The sequence below is a fragment of the Tripterygium wilfordii genome, chromosome 14, assembly GCF_013401445.1.
Source record: "Tripterygium wilfordii isolate XIE 37 chromosome 14, ASM1340144v1, whole genome shotgun sequence".
In the NCBI taxonomy this organism is placed as follows: domain Eukaryota; kingdom Viridiplantae; phylum Streptophyta; class Magnoliopsida; order Celastrales; family Celastraceae; genus Tripterygium; species Tripterygium wilfordii.
The window spans coordinates 12530584-12549594 of NC_052245.1; the positions used below are offsets into that span (position 1 = coordinate 12530584).

The following is a 19011-nucleotide window of genomic DNA, read 5'->3' on the forward strand; positions in this document are numbered from 1 at the left end:
TAAATGAGATATAAAAACTAGGAGACAAAGGAGTTGCGCTATATTTTCTATAGAATTTAGAATTTATGAGATGTTTTTTTAGTTATTTTACAACTTTGTTTAAAAAACCAACGCAAACAATAATTGTTAAACTCTGAGCATATTTTTTTCATTATGCATCAAATTTTTCACTCTCTCTTAGAAAATTATTTCTTAACATATTGAGAAAAAGGTATTGTAGTTATTTGTTCATCTCACAATTATCTTCATTTTCTATAATTCAAGCTCTATTGTTCATCATAGTAACAAAATATCAAAAAATTATCAAAAATCTTTATTTTTAAATTAATTATGTGTCGCGCGAAGCGCGAGTATGCAACTTGTTGTTATACATGTGATCAACTTTCCTATATCATGCTGAATTTTGCATGTCATTTAGCTGAGAAAGCATGCCACGTAATTTTAGGAAGAAATTGAGATGGGAATAGTTGGATAATCATTTTCCAATAAAATAAAATATAATATATAAAAAAAAGACGAGTTCCAAATTTCCAATAGCAGAGCGTTCAAATAGAGAGGATCGGCAGACGCGAGAACAGAACCATCAACGATCTGTCCCACCTCTCTCAGTCTTCTGTCTTCTTCAACATCCCTCCTCTGATAGGTCTCTCGTCTCTTTCTCTCTATTTTCCGCTTGATATGCTATATAGGTTTTAGATATTTGTGCTTATTTGTTATCCTTTTGTCTCTAGATATCTGTAATCGGATCTTTGGTCTTTCGCTTTTGTTGCCTTTTTCAGCATTAGATTATAGTCTGATTCTTTAGCTGCCATTCGAGGCAATTGCTTTTTGGTTGAGACGATTATTGAATCTTGAGCTCTGTCTGGTTGGCTAGAAATTGCGACCAAGAAAATTTTGGGATCTCCGGGTAGTTATACCGACGGATGCCTGCAACAAGATTTAATTTAGGGTTTTTCGTTTTGTTTTCTTCGAGTTAGGAGTTCTAGGGTTTACTTCTAGTTGATTTTGTTTTTAAGTTTTATTTTAAGAAAAAATTTCAAGGCGCTTTACGACTTACGGTTTAGCATTTGCTCCGTTAATAGGATATGTGTTTTCGCTTTTTCCGATTCCATTTTTATGTGGTCTGCGTGTGTGTTCGTCCACTTAATTAGCCGTTGTTTTCTTCTTTTTTTTAATAGTATTTGTTTTATTAAGTTAATAGGAGTCTAGTCGAATTGTTATAGTTTGTTTGCCTATATTAAGTCATGGATATAACTTGTTTTGTTTTCTCTGGAAGATGTTTTCCGTTTATTTGGTGGATTCCGGTCCTTTAGGGTAGTTAACTTTGACCATTGTTTTACCTCCTGGTTGATCGAACTATGAGCAGATTGATGACGATGAACGAGCGGAAGACAATTGACTTGGAGCAAGGATGGGACTTCATGCAGAAGGGGATCACCAAGCTGAAGAATATCTTAGAAGGGCTGCCCGAGCCACAGTTCAGCTCTGAGGACTACATGATGCTCTACACGTGTGCATTATTTGTCAAATTATGTCCTTTCTAAAAAATTATTTGTCAAATTATGTTTATGTGCTTGTTGATATTTACTGCTTGATCTTTGCCTGATTGGAAGTCTTTGATCGTGCTAATAGGACCATCTACAACATGTGTACTCAAAAACCTCCACATGATTACTCCCAGCAGTTGTACGACAAATATCGCGATTCTTTTGAGGAGTACATTAGTGCAACTGTAAGTCGTGTTTATGTGCTGTTTTTTTCTTAAATTATGTTGGTCATATTCATATTGTTGAAGACACATTTTTTGTTCAATTGACAATAATATAGGTTGTTGTGATAAAATGTACGAGTCTGGCCCCTTTTGAGATGGGCCGAGGATGGATAGGACTAGTAACAACAGTTCATTATTGCTTGGTTTGGTTTCTTCTGTATTAACCTCAGGCAATGCTGGCAGTCTTCCAATGCTTTTAGGTTGACTTAAAAATTATAAGATCCTCTTGATTGCTTGAAAAATTGGACAATTCGCCTCTGTTGGCTTATTTTTTGTTATGTATTTCAGAACAGTTTCTTAACACTTCGAGTTTGATCAATTTTGTATGCTAATGGATAGAGTGTTCTCTTTGTTGTAGTAGGCTAGTAGCCAGCATAAAGCGTGAAAACTGCACTGGGTTATTGTTTTCTTTTCTCTTTGCACAAGTATTTTTCTTTTACTAATTACTACTGTTTTGGAAACTATTAGCAACTGCATGGTGCCTTCTTTTCTATATATATTCCTCTGTGATTGCCTTCCTTTGAACAAAGAATAAGATTTTCCAAGATTTATGTATTTTGCCTAGGGTCTTACTCTCCTTTACCTTGGCTGAAAAGGGTTGCATTTCTCTTTCATTTTTTTTGTTTCTGTTTACAAAGTAATAATTATTGTTTTAGAGAGTACCTCATGGATATGATTTCTTATGTATTTTACAGATAAACAAAAGATAGCTTTTTTTTTTTTTTCCCTTCTTGAAAAGAAAAAAAAAAGCTTCAATACTCTCGTTCGATATTAGAAAGTGATTGTTCTTTGATTCAGGTGCTGCCATCCTTGGGAGAGAAGCATGATGCATTCATGTTGAGGGAACTTGTTAGGAGATGGTCAAACCATAAAGTTATGGTCAGGTGGCTGTCTCGATTCTTCCATTACCTTGATCGCTACTTTATAGCTCGGAGGTCACTTCCGCCCCTTAACGAAGTTGGACTCATTTGTTTCCGTACTCAGGTGTCGTGTTTGAACCCATTTGTGGTGTGATACATGATGCCTTATAGTGTTGATCCCTTTTTCTATCTTTATTTGCATTCATGTCAATGACTTTTGAATGGTGATGGACTTTATTTGCATATGAGGTCGCTTCCACCCCTTAATTGATGCCATTTTTTTGGAACACTGTTATGAATTCCCTAATATTATGTATAAGTATGTCAGTTGATAGCACAGGTGCATTTGCTATGATTTCAGGTCTATCAGGAATTAAATGTAAAAGTGAGGGATGCTGTGATATCTCTGGTAAGTTTGCTGTTTTTATGTCAACTGTGTTCTTTATGCTGTTCAAGACAAGTTTGTTTCACAAATACTGTTTCAAATCAGATTGATCAAGAACGTGAGGGAGAGCAGATTGACCGAGCTTTGTTGAAGAATGTTTTGGACATATTTGTTGAAATTGGAATGACGCACATGGATTACTATGAAAATGACTTTGAAGAGGCCATGCTTACGGATACTGCTGCTTATTATTCCCGGAAAGCATCAAACTGGATTCTGGAAGATTCTTGTCCTGATTACATGTTAAAAGTAAATTTCCTTTGTTCGCTAGCCATTTGTGATAGGCTTTTTTGTTCATGCATGATGCTTTAATATCTTCCTGTCAATCTCAGGCTGAAGAGTGTCTGAGACGGGAGAAGGATAGAGTTTCTCATTACTTGCATTCAAGCAGTGAGCCCAAGTTACTTGAGGTCTGTGTTTGCTGTTTTGATTTAATCTGATAATGTCTGACAGGTGAAATTCATGAATGTAGAATATTGTGTTATGTTTAGTGGGGAAAGGGTGACTGTCTGAATTAAGAATGTTGTCTTTTTATTTTTTATCATCCTTTGGGATTGGGGGTTGAAAGGGTATGCTGGTTGGTGTGGGGTCGTTGCTGTTACTCATAGTCCTCCTTACCCAATGCAGAAAGTTCAACATGAGTTGTTGTCTGTATATGCCAACCAGCTTCTTGAGAAAGAGCATTCTGGATGCCATGCATTGCTTAGAGATGACAAGGTACTTATTCTCAGACTAGGACACCTTTTTGTCTGGTTGTTTGATTAGATGACTAATTGTTGGTGTTTTTCTTTTATTTTTGTGATTCAAGAATGATTGCTTTTCTTTCAAACATTTTCCATGATGCGTTTTAGGTAGAAGATTTGTCAAGAATGTTCAGACTTTTCTCTAAAATTCCTAAAGGCCTAGATCCCGTTTCTAGTATATTTAAGCAGGTCAGTAAGCTTCATTTTTGTTTTGCTTTTGTTTAATATCAAATTCTGAATCTTGGCGCTGATATCCCTATATATTTATCCTCCCTTGCAATAAGATGTTTTGTATTCTTTTTTTGATGCAGCATGTTACTGCTGAAGGTACAGCTTTGGTCAAGCAGGCTGAAGATGCGGTAAGCAACAAGAAGGTTAGAATCTTCTTTTTCTCTGTCTTTTTTTCTGGTAGATAAATTGAATAGGCATGTGCAAGTTTGCAACACTGCTCTTGGTAAGGTTTAGCTTCTCATTGGTGCTGAATCAGGCCCAGATGGCGAGTGGAAGTACTTTGGGCCCTGTGCAGATTTAGTCCACTTATAATTATTGGATGATGATTTGCGTTTGATACGTGGTTGGAGGAGGTATAAAAAACAAGATACATGAGATTTGAATCACACCATCTGCGTGGATTTGTCTTGCTCACTTGGTTGGTGGTGCGGCAAAATTCTGAATCGTTGTTTTACATATTTCTAAAATTTGCTGCATTTATTAGTTTTTTATCGTGTATGTTATACTGGCTGTTGATGGCTAAATTTTTTGATGGGTAAGATTAGAAATGTTTTGCTTCTACTCCAGCATAGGGTTTTTATCACACCTACTTATTATTATTTTTTATATTTTTTTACTATAGGCGTGGTATTTGTCGGAGGATAGTAAACATGCTAGGGATTCATAGCTCTATAGATGTGAATTTGGTTTTGGGTTTTTTCAATAGAATGTGCTTATTCGAAGTTTCTGGGCTTGCGCTTTATGTAAGTTGTGCTTCTCAGAAACCTGAGGTTGTGTTCTCGTATCTAATTATGAGCTCTTGCTGAATGCTTATGCTTGCTTTTTTAGCTGCACGATGCTTGCTTTCTAAGCATAGAAATTATCAGCTCTTGCTTCTCATAATGGAAGCTGCACACTGTATGCTTGCTTATACAAAATACTCTCTTTCCAAAGCAATTCTCTGAAGAAGGGTGCTTCTTCTCTCTATGACTCTGTCCCGTCCTTATCTCGTAAATTGTATTTTTCGAAGGATAAATATCGCATATATCATTATTAGAAATTGACTTTGCTAGAGGATGAGGCTTGATGAGCAATAAGGGGGGAAATTGAAGGGCGACATGTATAATGTGGGTTAAGGAAGCATTGATCTGGTTATCGATGCCGTATTTGTGACAATTATTCTATGCATCATGCTAATGTGACTGATTTGATTGTGTATCTACTCCCTTTGCAGGCAGATAAAAGGGATGCAGTTGGTTTGCAAGAGCAGGTAGACTTAGTAATGTTGTGCCCTTCATTGTTGACCAACTTGTTCCCTTGGGAAGAAACTGACTTGTCTGTGGTTTTCAGGTTTTTGTCAGGAAGGTGATTGAGCTGCATGACAAATACCTAGCTTATGTGAATAATTGTTTCCAGAATCATACTCTCTTCCACAAGGTTTGTTTCTTAAATGGCTCATGGATAACGTGATTACATTCTTGTCCTTTTTGGTGAATATTTTGTGTTGTTCTCTAGGCACTCAAGGAAGCATTTGAGGTCTTCTGCAACAAGGGTGTGGCTGGAAGCTCGAGTGCAGAGCTACTTGCCACTTTTTGTGACAATATTCTTAAGAAAGGTGGGAGTGAGAAACTAAGTGATGAAGTCATTGAAGAAACCCTGGAAAAGGTTGTCTAGGCTTTCTTTGCAAGTTTCTGTCATGTATTGAGACTTTACATTGAACATATTGTAACCAAAATTGCTATCAATTGCAGGTGGTAAAGCTTCTCGCTTATATAAGTGACAAAGATTTGTTTGCTGAATTCTACAGGTAAATGCTTATATTACCCAATGCCGAGATAAGGTAATTCTATACCTATTATTGCCATATAATCAGGAACTGGGGCAATTCTGAGGATAGTAAATAGTTGCTGATAAATGAATGATATTAAATGCTGACAGGAAAAAGCTTGCCCGGCGGCTTCTTTTTGATAAGAGTGCTAATGACGAACACGAGAGAAGCATTCTGACAAAGCTAAAGCAGCAATGTGGTGGTCAATTTACCTCAAAAATGGAGGGAATGGTCAGTTGTTTTGTGTCATCATATGCAAATTGAGACTTTTGATGGTTGTGTGAGATTTTGTTTTGTTATGTAAAAGTGTTTTTGCAACTATATGGACAATTAGGGATATTGGCTTGGAGTCTTCTTGAACTTGGTTTTTCATACCATCTAGGTTACGGATTTGACCCTCGCAAGAGAAAATCAAACCAGTTTTGAGGAGTATTTAAGCAATAATTCACAGGCAAACCCTGGGATTGATTTGACAGTTACTGTTTTGACAACTGGGTTTTGGCCTAGTTACAAGTCCTTTGACCTCAATCTTCCAGCAGAGATGGTGAGTTCAGCAGTTTTTAATATGAATAACTTTTTTGTACAAGAACTAGAGGTTGCAGAGTTAATTTTAGAAAGTTGCTAACAGCTATATTTGTTGCATCTTCTGTAGGTTAGATGTGTTGAAGTTTTCAAGGAATTTTATCAGACAAAGACGAAGCACAGAAAGCTCACTTGGATATACTCATTGGGTACTTGTAATCTTATTGGAAAATTTGAACCCAAAACCATGGAGCTAATTGTGACAACTTATCAGGTAGTATATTAATGAAATTTGTCTCTACCAGTGTTTTATAATTTGCAGTTGTTTTGTCTCAGGGAGCAGTTTATTGAATTGTGTTTCCTTATTGCCTAATTCTGGGCTGTTATATTTGTAGGCTTCTGCCCTTTTGCTTTTCAATACTGCAGACAGGTTGAGTTATTCAGAAATCATGACTCAGTTAAACTTGACTGATGATGATGTTGTTAGATTGCTACATTCTCTCTCATGTGCGAAATATAAAATACTTAACAAGGAGCCAAATACAAAAACAATCTCTCCTACCGACTACTTTGAGTTGAACTCCAAGTTCACTGACAAAATGAGGAGGATTAAGGTAATGGGATAACCTCCCTGCCTTGCTTTCTTATGACTTAAATCGAGTCTTCCTTCCTAACTGTTATATCATACTTTTTCAACATGCAGATTCCTCTCCCTCCCGTGGATGAAAAGAAGAAAGTAATTGAAGATGTTGACAAGGACAGACGATATGCAATTGATGCCTCAATTGTGCGCATCATGAAATCTCGCAAAGTTTTGGGTCACCAACAGTTGGTCATGGAATGTGTCGAACAGTTAGGTCGCATGTTCAAGGTTTGTATGACGGCTCCTTGTGTATCCTTGCTTCTTGTTCCTTTTCCTAGTATTAATTGAAATGTGAATTTTGCAGCCTGATTTTAAGGCAATTAAAAAGCGAATTGAAGATCTGATTACTCGAGATTATCTTGAACGAGACAAAGAAAACCCCAACTTGTTCAGATACTTGGCATGACGTGCCCTTGTTATTCAGCCTGAAGGGCTGGTGAGTAGTGTTCTGCGAGTTCCACATCAGAAGTTTCGGTGCTTGGTAAAAATAGAACAAACTTATGTAAATCTACTACCATATCAATCCTCTTTCGGTGATTGTTTATAAGGAACTGGAGGATACAGGCTAATTTTGCCCGGGGCCAGGTTTGAAGAATCTCGACAAGCTGTGTCCACAACGGAGAGATTTGAAGCACCAACTCAGCCATCCTCGTCTTTATTTTGATGCTAGCCCATCTCATGACATTTAGTTCTCCGAGCGGATGTAGTGTCCAGTGCTGGAAAGGCGTGGCTGTAGCTTTCAGCAAGATTGTGGTGCTGGTCAATACAATGACGAAAAGGGTAGGAAAAAAAAAATAAAGGTTGTGCTCTAGTATTTAAATAGAAGTCTGTTTCTGATATTGATGAGGTCAATATAAAGAATACAGGCAAAGTGGTTTCAATCTTTCTGAAGGCTTTCTTCGGTTTGGCACTCAATGGGGTGACAAATCTTAAGGCCATGCTAGCATAAATAACTTGGTCCTCATGCGGCCCTTCCTGGAAGTGGGCCGTAAGCTCTCGAGACCATAAAAAAGGGAAAATACTATTAGCTAGTTCGAACTTCAAACCTTAACGATATGCGTCCGCCCTATTGCCCCGTGGTTTCCCAATTCCCATGTAAATCAACTAACTCTGACTAATCGTTAACTACCTCAAAAATATTTTTGTCTTTGGTATAAATGGCAGCAAAATTGTACACTCTTTCACAAAGCAAGTAGTAGAGTTGGATGGTATTGTTAGAAGGATGTTCTTGGAAAGCTCAGGCGTTGAGAAACACTGGGAGCTAGGAAACACATGGACTCGACAAGCTATCTGCTTAGGGTATTTCTCATCAATGAAAAACTCTCTTCTTTCTGTGATTGCTAGTTAAAAATATGTCGTGGTAAGATTTTGATGCCCTTGGTGTGTAAATAAGCAAAAGCGTACAGTTGTGAAATTCTGATGGAATGGAAGCGTCCGCTGGGATGTCTCTTTTGCCTTTCACTATATCCTGCTATGTAGGATAATATCATATGTAAGCATGTGTTGGAGCTACAAAACGAATCCCAATCATTGTTTAAGTATAGTTTAAATATGCAGTTACGAATAACCATCAAAGTAATAGCAATTAGACCTAAGATGATTCCCAATCATTGTGCAAGTTACTAGCCATTGAACTTCTAAAAATGCCTTTTGTTTTTTTTGTTTGTAAGGAATGCACCCTATCTCCCTATCTGCTGTAACAGCATCTAATACATATATTCCTCTCATGTGCATTAAAAAGTAAAAACACAGCCAATGTAGATTCAAAGAAAGTATTAGGACAATGGAGAGAATCTCTCAACTTTAGAAGATAAAGGGGAGTGTAATATCTTCAAGAACTGCAGGCCCCTCTCATCTCCTCTAATCATGCACTCCTTTTCTTTTTATTCAATTTTGATGCCAGCTCTTACATCAAACGACAACGACCTTCCACGTAGTGGTAGTCATATCATATCATATGAGCTGCAGGACACCTTGTGCTGCAATTGGGTTATGTGCTGCGGGACACCTTGTGCTCCAATTGGCTTAGTGCTGCGGACTGTGTGCTCCAATTGGGTTGCCGACTTGCTTATGTGCCATTTGGCCTTCTTAGAATATTCACAACGGTATCTGTAAATGAGGTTGGAAATGTAAAAATTAAGATTTAAAATTACAGATTTGAAGAATTTTGCTCCTGCATCAGTATGGAGAAGGAGGGGAGAGTGAGATTACTTAAAAAAAATATGAAATGTTCCTTAACCGTACCAAAATAATCTAACATTAACATAAAATAAAATAAAAAAGCATTAATATAAAATAAAATAAAAAAAGTCAGGATGGGCAATTGCCCATCCTCGACTCCACATGGGTTCTCCCTTGAAAGAGTGATATGACATGTGTGGCGTGAGAGGCTGATATCATTGAAAATTGTGAAATGGTTAGTTGAGCTCACATCATATGCACCATAGAATATCAATTAAAGCCTAAAATGAAAGATATAATGATATGAATGTGTAGGGTCTGAGCCTCTGAGGGGCTGATATCAGGATATGATTGTTAAGCAAAGTGGGAGACACTAATGGTTGAGATTGATAATGATAGGAACCAAGTGGAGGTGAATTTGTAGCTGGCTATGGATACCATAAAAAGGGTTGTAGAGAGAGCCATAATCCCACATTCCCATAGAGCCAAATTAAAAGGCAAGAGATCCAATTAAATGGACTCTGAAAACCCTCTTACGCTTCCAGTCATAGACTTCTCCATGCCTGGTGCACTAATCCCAGGCACTCCTGACTGGGATTCAGTGAAAGTTAAAGTCCACGAAGCACTCAAATGCTATGGCAGCTTCAAGGCATTGTACAATGGTCTTCAACCGGAGCTTCTAAAGACCTATTTTGATGCACTGGATGAGGTTTTTGATCTCCCCACAGATGTTAAGAAGCTAAATGTTTATAAAAAACTCTATCATGGCTATCTAGAGCACAAACCCAAGTTTGAAGGGTTGGGGATTGACTGCGCCAACATCTTGGAAGAGGTCGAAAAAAACTTCACTAACACACTGTGGCCTGAAGGGAATCCTAATTTTAGGTTCGTTATTTACAAACTTTATTCTTCTCTCAGACTCAAATTGCTTTCTAACTATACAACTTAACTACTTAAGCATGTTCATGTACTAATTTTTTTATACTTGGCAGCAAAACTATACAGTCTGTTTCTAGCCAAGTAGCAGTGTTAGATGGTGCAATTAGAAGAATGGTCTTGGAAAGCTTGGGTATGGAGAAATACTTGGAGGAACATATGAACTCCACCAACTACCTGCTTAGGTTGTACAAATATTTACCACCTGAAAGCACCGACGAGCCCCAGATTGGGTCGAACCCTCACACTGATAAATCTGTAACCACCATATTGTTTGAGAATGAAGTTGATGGTTTACAGATACAAAACAAACAAGGAGATTGGATCAGCGTCAAAATGTCACAGGGCTCATTCGTTGTCCTGGTTGGGGATGCCCTCCATGTAAGTCGATTACACTTGGGTAATATATAAAACATAAAAGACCCAACATCCCTAATTCCCTACCCTCTTTCTGAATATTATTTCAATGATCTTGTGTAGGCATGGAGTAATGGGCGTCTTCACAACGCGATTCATCAGATAAGGATGAAACCAGGAAATAAAACAAGGTACTCAACAGCATTGTTTGTGGTCCCAAAAGAAGACTACACAGTGAAGACTCCAGAGGAGCTGGTGGACCAAGAACACCCTTTGCTCTTTAAACCTTTTAAGAATTTTGAATACCTCGAATTCATATCTACTCAAATGGCCAGTATGGATCTCAAAGTTAACGCCATTAAAAAATATTGTGGCATCTAAATTTTATATTACATTCATGCCTATGGAATAAGTATTGATAAGAAACCTCGTATCTTCTAATGTCTGTTAATTTGTGTAATAAATTAAGAGTGGAAACAAGTCTGAGCCTCTTGTCATCTTCTGTATCTGTAATCTGAAGAAGATCTGTGTTATGTGGAAGATACAATTGTGGTTGTGGACATAATTCACTCGAAATGTGTTAAAGATATTCAACGTGTATTGGAATTATTGGTTATTTTTATTAGCTAAGTGTCCTCACAATTGGGTTTCTACGTAGTAAAGACTATAGGCTCCTGCAACTAGGTGAAGTTCATCACTATTGGCATTGTTTTCCCTACACTAGTGCGGTCTAGTTTTGATAACTAAGTTTCTCGCAGAGAGGAGTTGATTGCAGAACCCCCTCACCTGCTTCCTTGGAGTTTTATGTTTTGAGCTGTATCTGGCAAAGATCACAGATTACAACGTTGTAGTGGTTCTGTGTTACATTATTAGTTTTAGGTACATAGATCTGAATAATCTTGTGTCGGAATGGATAATGCAGGCAGGGAAGCCATTTTCAAATACCCACTAAAGCAAAGTCACCATGTCAGTCAGGCAAAATCTCACTTGGAAGGCGCTTCAAACTAAAGATAACATAACATAGCTCATATATATATAACGCAACATGTTCCAGCTCCATGCCGACACGAATACAGTTAGATTAGGCAACTGCGACAGTAAGAAATTAACAATCCATCAGCAAAACAACTAATAAATAAGGTTTTGTTGAAAGTACCCGTCTTGAAGAACAGAACACGCTCCATCTGAGGAAGAAGACCGCTGGTCGTTTTACCAAATGATTGCAACGGCAAAACCCCGAGTTCCGTCCACCGATTCCACGACACAGATTAGCTTCACCAAAATCCATGCAACTGAACAACAAGGATTCAAAAGAAACCGAGAATCACCATCCGCTCCATTCTTCTCCTAAGAGAATCAAACCTGCCTCTCGCCACTCCTCTTTCCCGCGACCGTGACTCTTGCTTGAGGTAGCGAACTGGTGCAGTCTTGTTCATCATGGACCGGAATGGCCGAATAAGCCGAGGTGGACTTGAAGTCTGGAAGTATTCCGGACCGAGAGAGCAAGCCCAAATCAGAAAGGCCTAGTGAAGTGAAGAAAGAGAGCGAGTCCAAGAAGTACGCGTCAATTCTGCCCGATTCAACATGGCCCGCAACAAAGAAGGTGGTGGGCCGTGGACCCTTTGTTTTTTGAAAACTTTTTGATGAGCAAAATCGAATTGACTCCTCGATTGCTAGGTAACTAACTGACTGTTCGGTTCTACATACATATCAATTGATCAGACTGATGATAAAGAGGTTGTTGTTCTGTCTCTGCACAAGTAAAAAACCGAACCTCAGAGGGACGTTCTGACGCTCAAGTTAGATCGATAGGCAATAAGATTATTGAGATTCCTTGGTGTTTAGAGCCCTCTATTTAGCTAGTAGTGAATAGTGAGTGAGAGAGAGATTTAGCTGAGTGAAAGTTTTATTTTATACAAATTTTGAGTTATTGAGTGGGCTTAACTACCGATGAGATTTCTAACGATTAATCCCCCTAAAGATTTATTGGATATTTCTTTCCTATTCGGTAATCAGTGATGAGTGCTCCTCGATACCCTGACATGTTTTGGTCATCTATGATTCTTGAGCTCGTGCTTGTTATGTCATATCGAGGAATACAGGCCGAGGTGACATCTGGGTTGTACCGAGATGCTCTCCAATCCAATCTCATCTTCCTCCGTCCATATGATGACACATGTCAGCATGTCATTAGAGGATCATTTCTGGTAGTGTTATCACTTTTAATTATTCGAATACTTCGTATCCAGTCACTCTACTCGCCGGTGGGTGGCCTTGACTTCTTGAGTTGCGATAGACATGGACACGTCAGAAACATAAACATTGACAAGTGTGACTTGGTCAAATGTTGCAAACTGAAAGCAGCCATGTTTGAACAATGGAACCCCCATCAAATCCAATAAAATCACTTAGGTAATGGGGATTGAACAATACTGGTAGTCTTGGAGCTGTGGGGTTCTCATTGTAGCTATCCAAACAAAATTCCAAAGAGACCAACCTCTCAAATGATCGTAGGTAATTGAAACTTCAACAGGCAACGTAAGCATATAAACCATCCATCAATCCCACAAGAAAAATCCAAGTTTCCTCCAAATTGATCTGTTAAAGATAATCAACAAATGGGATCCCAAACACCTCTTAAGCTACCAGTCATAGATTTCACCACACCCGGTGCACTAAATCATGGCAGTTCTGAGTGGGATTCACTGAAAGTTCAAGTAAGGGAAGCACTGAAAGAGTATGGTTGCTTTGAGGCTGTGTACAACGGACTTTCACCGGAGCTCCGAAAGGCCCATTTTGGTGCCCTGGAAGAGCTTTTCGACCTCCCTACGGATGTTAAGAAGCTAAATGTTTATGAAAAACCCTTTCATAGCTATGGTGGCCACGACCCCACCGTGTTCGAAACCATGGGGGTTGACCGTGCCAACGTCTTCCAAGAAGTCGAAAACTTCACCAACACGTTGTGGCCTCAAGGGAATCTGGTGTTAAAGGGTGCTGGTGTTCGACTCCCAGCATCAACAACCTGCGTGGCCGTAATGGGCTCGTGATGGGTTGGAGTGTACGGCCTGCAGGCTTGTTGTAGTTGGGATAGGCCCTTAGGCCCGTGGCCCATGCGTGGGTTGCGACGGGCTCGGGGTTGACAGCCCACGCCCTCGAGAGGGAGGACCTCTATGGGGTGGGGCCCGCTACACCAGAATCCTAATCTAAGGTCTGTTATAATCTCTCTTTCTTCTTTCCAAGAATTCTAAGATTTGTTGAAATGATAACTTAACATGGTATCGGAGTCGATCCAATTGATGTTTCGCTACTGTTAGACATATAATCGCACATAATAAGAAAAAACCAAACTTCTCTCAATCAACAAAAGTATTTATCCTCAAGTGAAAAGGCCCGGAAAATAAAATCGTGCGAGCTCGATGTATCTATAGTGAACCGCAGAATGAACAATATTTATTGATATGGGTGTGCTGAGATTTCCGATAGCTAGCTAAAGCTATTTATTTTCTCATGTTTGGCAGCAAAATTATATACTCTGTATCTAGACAGGTAGCAGAGTTAGATGGTGTTGTTAGAAGGATGCTCTTGGAAAGCTTGGGTATTGAGAAATACTGGGAAGAACATATCAACTCGACCGATTATCTGCTTAGGGTGAATAGATATTTGGCATCTCAAAACGGTGATGAGTCCCATCTTGGGGCACTTTCTCATACTGATAAAACATTGACCTCCATATTGTTTCAAAATGAAGTGGGTGGTCTAGAGATACAGACAAAACATGGAGACTGGATCAGCGTCAAACTATCTTCTGGTTCTGTTATTTTCATGGTTGGAGATGCTCTCTATGTAAGCTAGCTGACTACACATTTCTCCCACACAAAAACATACACGTATTGTTCACAGCGGCAATTCATCAAACACCTTATCTGCACACCTAATTGAATTCTTACTATTGTTTCATGGACTTGAATTTGTCTGAATCTTGTGTAGGCGTGGGCAAATGGGCATCTGTACAACGCGATTCATCGTGTGATGATGAGAGGAAATATAACAAGGTACTCAACTGGGTTGTTTTCGATCCCAAGGGCAGGATACGTGTTGAAGGTTCCAGAAGAGCTGGTGGACGAAGAACACCCTTTGCAGTTTAAACCTTTTGATCATTTTGAATATCTCAATTTCTTTTTAACTCAACAGTTCAATCCTGGTTCTGGTTCTGGTTCTACTATACCTGTAGTTTCCAACATTAAAGATTATTGTGGCATCTAATTCAGCTACTGATTAAGATTAAGAAACCTCCTTATTTTCTTTCTCGACTGGTCTTTTAATTTGAGTAATAAAAGGGTGGAAACTACCTTTGTTGAGTTTCCTTGCCATGTATCTTCTGTAATCTGAGAAGAATCCAGTTGTTGTTACATTCATGCACGTCTGCCGTGTTTGTTGCATTCATTCAAGTCATGCATTTAAGATAATAGACAAAAATTGGGATTTGTAAGACAATTTTTTTTTTTTATAAAATCAAAAAGCATATGTGATGATAGAGAATGAGTGAGATTATTTGGAAAAAAATAACTAAGTGTTTGCGATGGAATTTGAGTGTTACGAACAAATAAGATCAGATGATGTGTGTAGGAACAAAGTTCCAAAAAGGGTTGCAAATGCAAGAAAGAAGGTGGCCTCCAAGGGGCGCAAGCACACGAGCAAGAAAATGTAAAAGGATTGATAAGATTAAAAGCAAAAAAATGGAAATTACATACGCTGTTTGAGGCTTTGATTGATCAGACCTCGTAAAATCTAAAATCTAGGCTTATATACATGTTCTCTACAAAACTGTTAACACTGATATTTACAATTGGATCCGTTGATTTGCTGCCAGGTGTCCCACGTTCTCTTAACCGCTTGGTATGGTTGAATAACTGATTCCTCCTTAGCTGACACTTGTCCTCCACGTCCTAATATTGCTCTACTTCCGTTGAGCCATGACCCCCACGTTAAACACTCGCCTTTACACGTCCGAGGTGCTTGTGTAACTGCTGCTACCTCTTGTCCAAACCTAGCCGTTTTACTCAGCTTTCGTTCAATGAATTAAATGGCATTGTTGTGCCACGTGGCATTGGTATATTTTATATGTAACAGTAAGGAATAAGTGATTTGACAATTAAACATAAAATTTTTGAACTCTAAAATTATTGAGGAATTGTAGAGCCCCAAACCCGACTACGCCATACCTTAATAAAAGCATTTCAAGTCAAAACACATAAGGGATGCGGCAGCCTGTCCATTTCATAGGATGTATTCATACATATATGTCCAATTTGTGTTTGATTAGTAATTAAGCTTTCGTTCTCTACCATAGCTAAAATAATATGCACTTGATTAGTATGACACAGCACATCTTATCAAATATAAGAGTCTCGGGTTCAACACCACTCATGTCTAGTTGATCATCCATATTGGCTTAAGACCTAGCTAGTGATTGTCTGGTGTGCATGGGGCGAATGGACTTACATGTCAGGGTTTACCATGTAGAGTGAGGTTCCTCTGTAATCACTTGTGTCACAGCCTAATTGGTGAATCTCTTTGGAACCAAACAGTATGGACTTGGTAAGTCAAGAGTTCAATTCCCACTTGGAGTAATATCATTGTTGCCACGCGTTGGATTTTGTCTAACTTATCATGTCTTTCATGGTTCCTCAATATAAAATTCATGTAATTAACAAAGGGATTGCCGAAATAAAGATGCTATATAACCCAGAAAACTCTCAATATATTATTTTGTCACAAGCCGCACCACATTGCAAAATACACCCAATTAATTGTCAATTTGCCAAAATTGTGCCCATTCATTTGTCCACAAGCAGCATAAGAGCATCTATCAACACCTACAAATCCCAGCATCCCCAGAAGCAAAACTCACACACACAGTACACAAGAAATCCAGATTACATTGCCTCCCTCCACTTTTTTGGTAAGAAAAATGGGCTCTTTGGAAACTCTCAAGGTTCCAGTCATGGACTTCACCAAGCCTGGTGCACTAAACCCAGGCAGTCCTGAGTGGGATTCACTGAAAGTTCAAGTGAAGGAAGCACTCAAAGAGTATGGCTGCTTTCAAGCGTTGTACAACAAAGTCCCTGAAGAGCTCCGCAAGGCCCTTTTTAGTGCAGCTGAAGAGCTTTTTGACCTACCTACACATATTAAAAAGCTCAATGTTTCTGCACAACCCTTTCGTGGTTATATTGGCCAAAACCCTACCGTGGTTGAGGGGATGGGGGTTGAAGGTGCCCATGTCTTTGATGAGGTCGAAAACTTCACTAATACGTTTTGGCCTCAAGGGAATCCTAATTTTAGGTTTGTGATATACAATTTTACAATCAACAGTTTTATGAATCCCAATATTTTTTTTTTTTTGTCTCAATTATTTTAAATGTTGATCAATCATGAGCCTCGCGTGATCAATATGATCAACCGAGAGAAAAGAAATACTAGCATCCTTAGCGTTTTTCGATTTACAATCTTTAAAAAATTCTTGATCTTCAATTTTGTTTTCTCTTAATTGTTTAATTTTGTTTTGGCAGCAAAACTATACACTCTTTCTCGAGGCAGGTAGTGGAGTTGGAAAAAATGATTTGTAGGATGGTTTTTGAAAGTCTGGGTGTTGAGAAATACTTGGAGAAACACATGGACTCCACTGACTATATTCTCAAGTTCATGAAATATTCACCACCTGATCAAAACACTGCAAGTACTGGTCCTCATGTTGGTCTACCTTCTCACACAGATAAATCCACCATCAGCATATTATATGACAACGAAGTTGGTGGTTTAGAGATACAGAACAAGAATGGAGATTGGATCAACGTCCAATTATCACCAGACACGTTTCTCGTCATCACCGGTGATGTTTTCCATGTAAGCCATCTTATTCAATGGTCCGGGCACATCAGGTTATATGTGACCATCCTATTGAATCTTAATACACCGTATCAGCGTATGACGCAATTTCTCGTTTCATTATTTTATTTCGTGACGTCGATTAATAATTCCTTTGATTTTAGGCGTGGTCGAATGGGCTTTTGCAGAGTCCATATCATCGTGTAACGAAGAGAGGTGGGAAGGAGACGAGGTACTCGGCACAATTGTTTTCAACTCCAAAAGAAGGTTATCTGGTGAAGGTTCCAGAGGAGTTGGTGGACGAGCAACACCCTTTGCTCTTCAAACCTTTTTGCCAGAGTGAATACACCAGGTTCTGCGCTGCTAGTCATGCTAGTGGGAAGGGTGATGCTACTATTACAGATTATTGTGGCATTTAGTCACTCTTATCATATATATATATATATATATATAACCTTTTATATTCCTTAATTAATATTGCCTTGTTTGCGTTTCCTTAATTTGTATGGTTAATATGTGTGCGTGGAAATATGTTTGAGCTTAATGTTTGTCATGTATGGTTCTACACTTCTACTCGTGGAAAATAACAATTATGTATTATATATACACAGTCCTTCGCCTTTATATTGCTGTTTATATAAGTACTATAAATCTTGAACCCTAAATTTTTCTTCTTCTGTTAGTAATCGAGAATGACTACAAATTGTGCTTAAACTCAAACCGTCAGACCTGTGCACAAAGAAGTTTTCCACCTGAGTTGGGAGAAAACTCAATGCGTAACCACAAGGGTACGTATTACTCCCAGTAGGATTCGAACTCATGATTTTCCAAGTTCATACAGTTTGGATCTAGAGTGATTCATTACTAGACTATCACTCAAGTAGTTCCTAAAACTTTAACCCTTAAAATTTAATTTCAGCAATTTGGTCAAATCTAAGGGCATAAACTGATAAAAGTATAGGTACTTATATAAAACCTAAGAAGGATGTCATTAATGGAGAACTCCTATGTGTATATATATACTTTTTTTTTCATGTTTGCTATTGATTTTCTTGAATCTGTGGATCATGGCCCATTTGGCGTAAACACTAAACTGCTTACTTTCTGTGGCCAGTGGGCCTTCAAATGTGTCGATTACGGGGCCTCTTGACGTGCATGTTGTTTAGGCCTTTCGGCTACGTAAAAAAAAATCAAAATTGGCCTATTCTGAATTACTCCAAATTGGCCTATTTTGAGTTACAAAATACAAGTTTTTCCCATATCCAAAGATGATCTTTATTTTTTACTTAAATTGTAAACTGAAATCTTATAAAATTATATGATATACCTTTTTACTTAAAATCTAAACTGAAATCTTACAAAATTATATTATTATATATTATTTACAAGTTTACACCATAATAAGGAGATTCATGATACTACTTTGTTCAGCTCTCACATCGCTTGGTGAAAGCTAAATGATCTTATTTATAAGATAAAATCCAATCTTAAACACTTGAGAGCTTTGTTAAAGGATAAATCATGTGAGGCTTTATCCCAAGGGTATTGCTCCTGGTATAAATCGAACTCAGAACCTTTCAAGTTCATATGATTTGGACCCAGAAATATTCATAATTAGACAATCACTCAG

At 38.3% G+C, this 19011-nt stretch overlaps 4 protein-coding genes across 5 annotated transcripts; all 4 read left to right on the forward strand.

Moving 5' to 3' along the window:
- The first annotated feature begins 520 nt into the window (after positions 1-520).
- LOC120014485 (cullin-1-like) lies at positions 521-8483 on the forward strand. 2 transcript variants are annotated; one of them, XM_038866450.1, is made up of 21 exons: positions 521-643; positions 1367-1510; positions 1633-1732; positions 2570-2755; positions 2993-3040; positions 3122-3325; positions 3409-3486; positions 3704-3793; positions 3928-4008; positions 4131-4193; positions 5264-5299; positions 5380-5466; positions 5545-5694; positions 5781-5836; positions 5968-6088; positions 6240-6401; positions 6510-6653; positions 6775-6993; positions 7083-7250; positions 7327-7458; positions 7571-8483. In XM_038866450.1, exons 2-20 carry the CDS (start codon positions 1371-1373, stop codon positions 7426-7428), a joined length of 2235 nt encoding a protein of 744 aa, XP_038722378.1. In that variant the 5' UTR covers positions 521-643; positions 1367-1370; the 3' UTR covers positions 7429-7458; positions 7571-8483. The 2 variants fall into 2 exon arrangements, with proteins under 2 accessions (XP_038722378.1, XP_038722377.1); XM_038866449.1 differs by having other exon boundaries at positions 7327-8483.
- A 1171-nt stretch (positions 8484-9654) lies between these two features.
- Positions 9655-11121, forward strand: LOC120014489 (probable 2-oxoglutarate-dependent dioxygenase AOP1). Its single transcript, XM_038866454.1, has 3 exons — positions 9655-10088; positions 10196-10520; positions 10620-11121. Exons 1-3 carry the CDS (start codon positions 9718-9720, stop codon positions 10875-10877), a joined length of 954 nt encoding a protein of 317 aa, XP_038722382.1. The 5' UTR covers positions 9655-9717; the 3' UTR covers positions 10878-11121.
- A 1795-nt stretch (positions 11122-12916) lies between these two features.
- LOC120014487 (probable 2-oxoglutarate-dependent dioxygenase AOP1) lies at positions 12917-14915 on the forward strand. The gene is made up of 4 exons (XM_038866451.1): positions 12917-13470; positions 13690-13704; positions 14015-14339; positions 14484-14915. The coding sequence occupies exons 1-4, from the start codon at positions 13115-13117 to the stop codon at positions 14757-14759; spliced, it is 972 nt and encodes a 323-aa protein (XP_038722379.1). The 5' UTR covers positions 12917-13114; the 3' UTR covers positions 14760-14915.
- A 1513-nt stretch (positions 14916-16428) lies between these two features.
- Positions 16429-17818, forward strand: LOC120014488 (probable 2-oxoglutarate-dependent dioxygenase AOP1). Its single transcript, XM_038866452.1, has 3 exons — positions 16429-16838; positions 17066-17399; positions 17546-17818. The coding sequence occupies exons 1-3, from the start codon at positions 16468-16470 to the stop codon at positions 17798-17800; spliced, it is 960 nt and encodes a 319-aa protein (XP_038722380.1). The 5' UTR covers positions 16429-16467; the 3' UTR covers positions 17801-17818.
- Positions 17819-19011: the final 1193 nt, after the last annotated feature.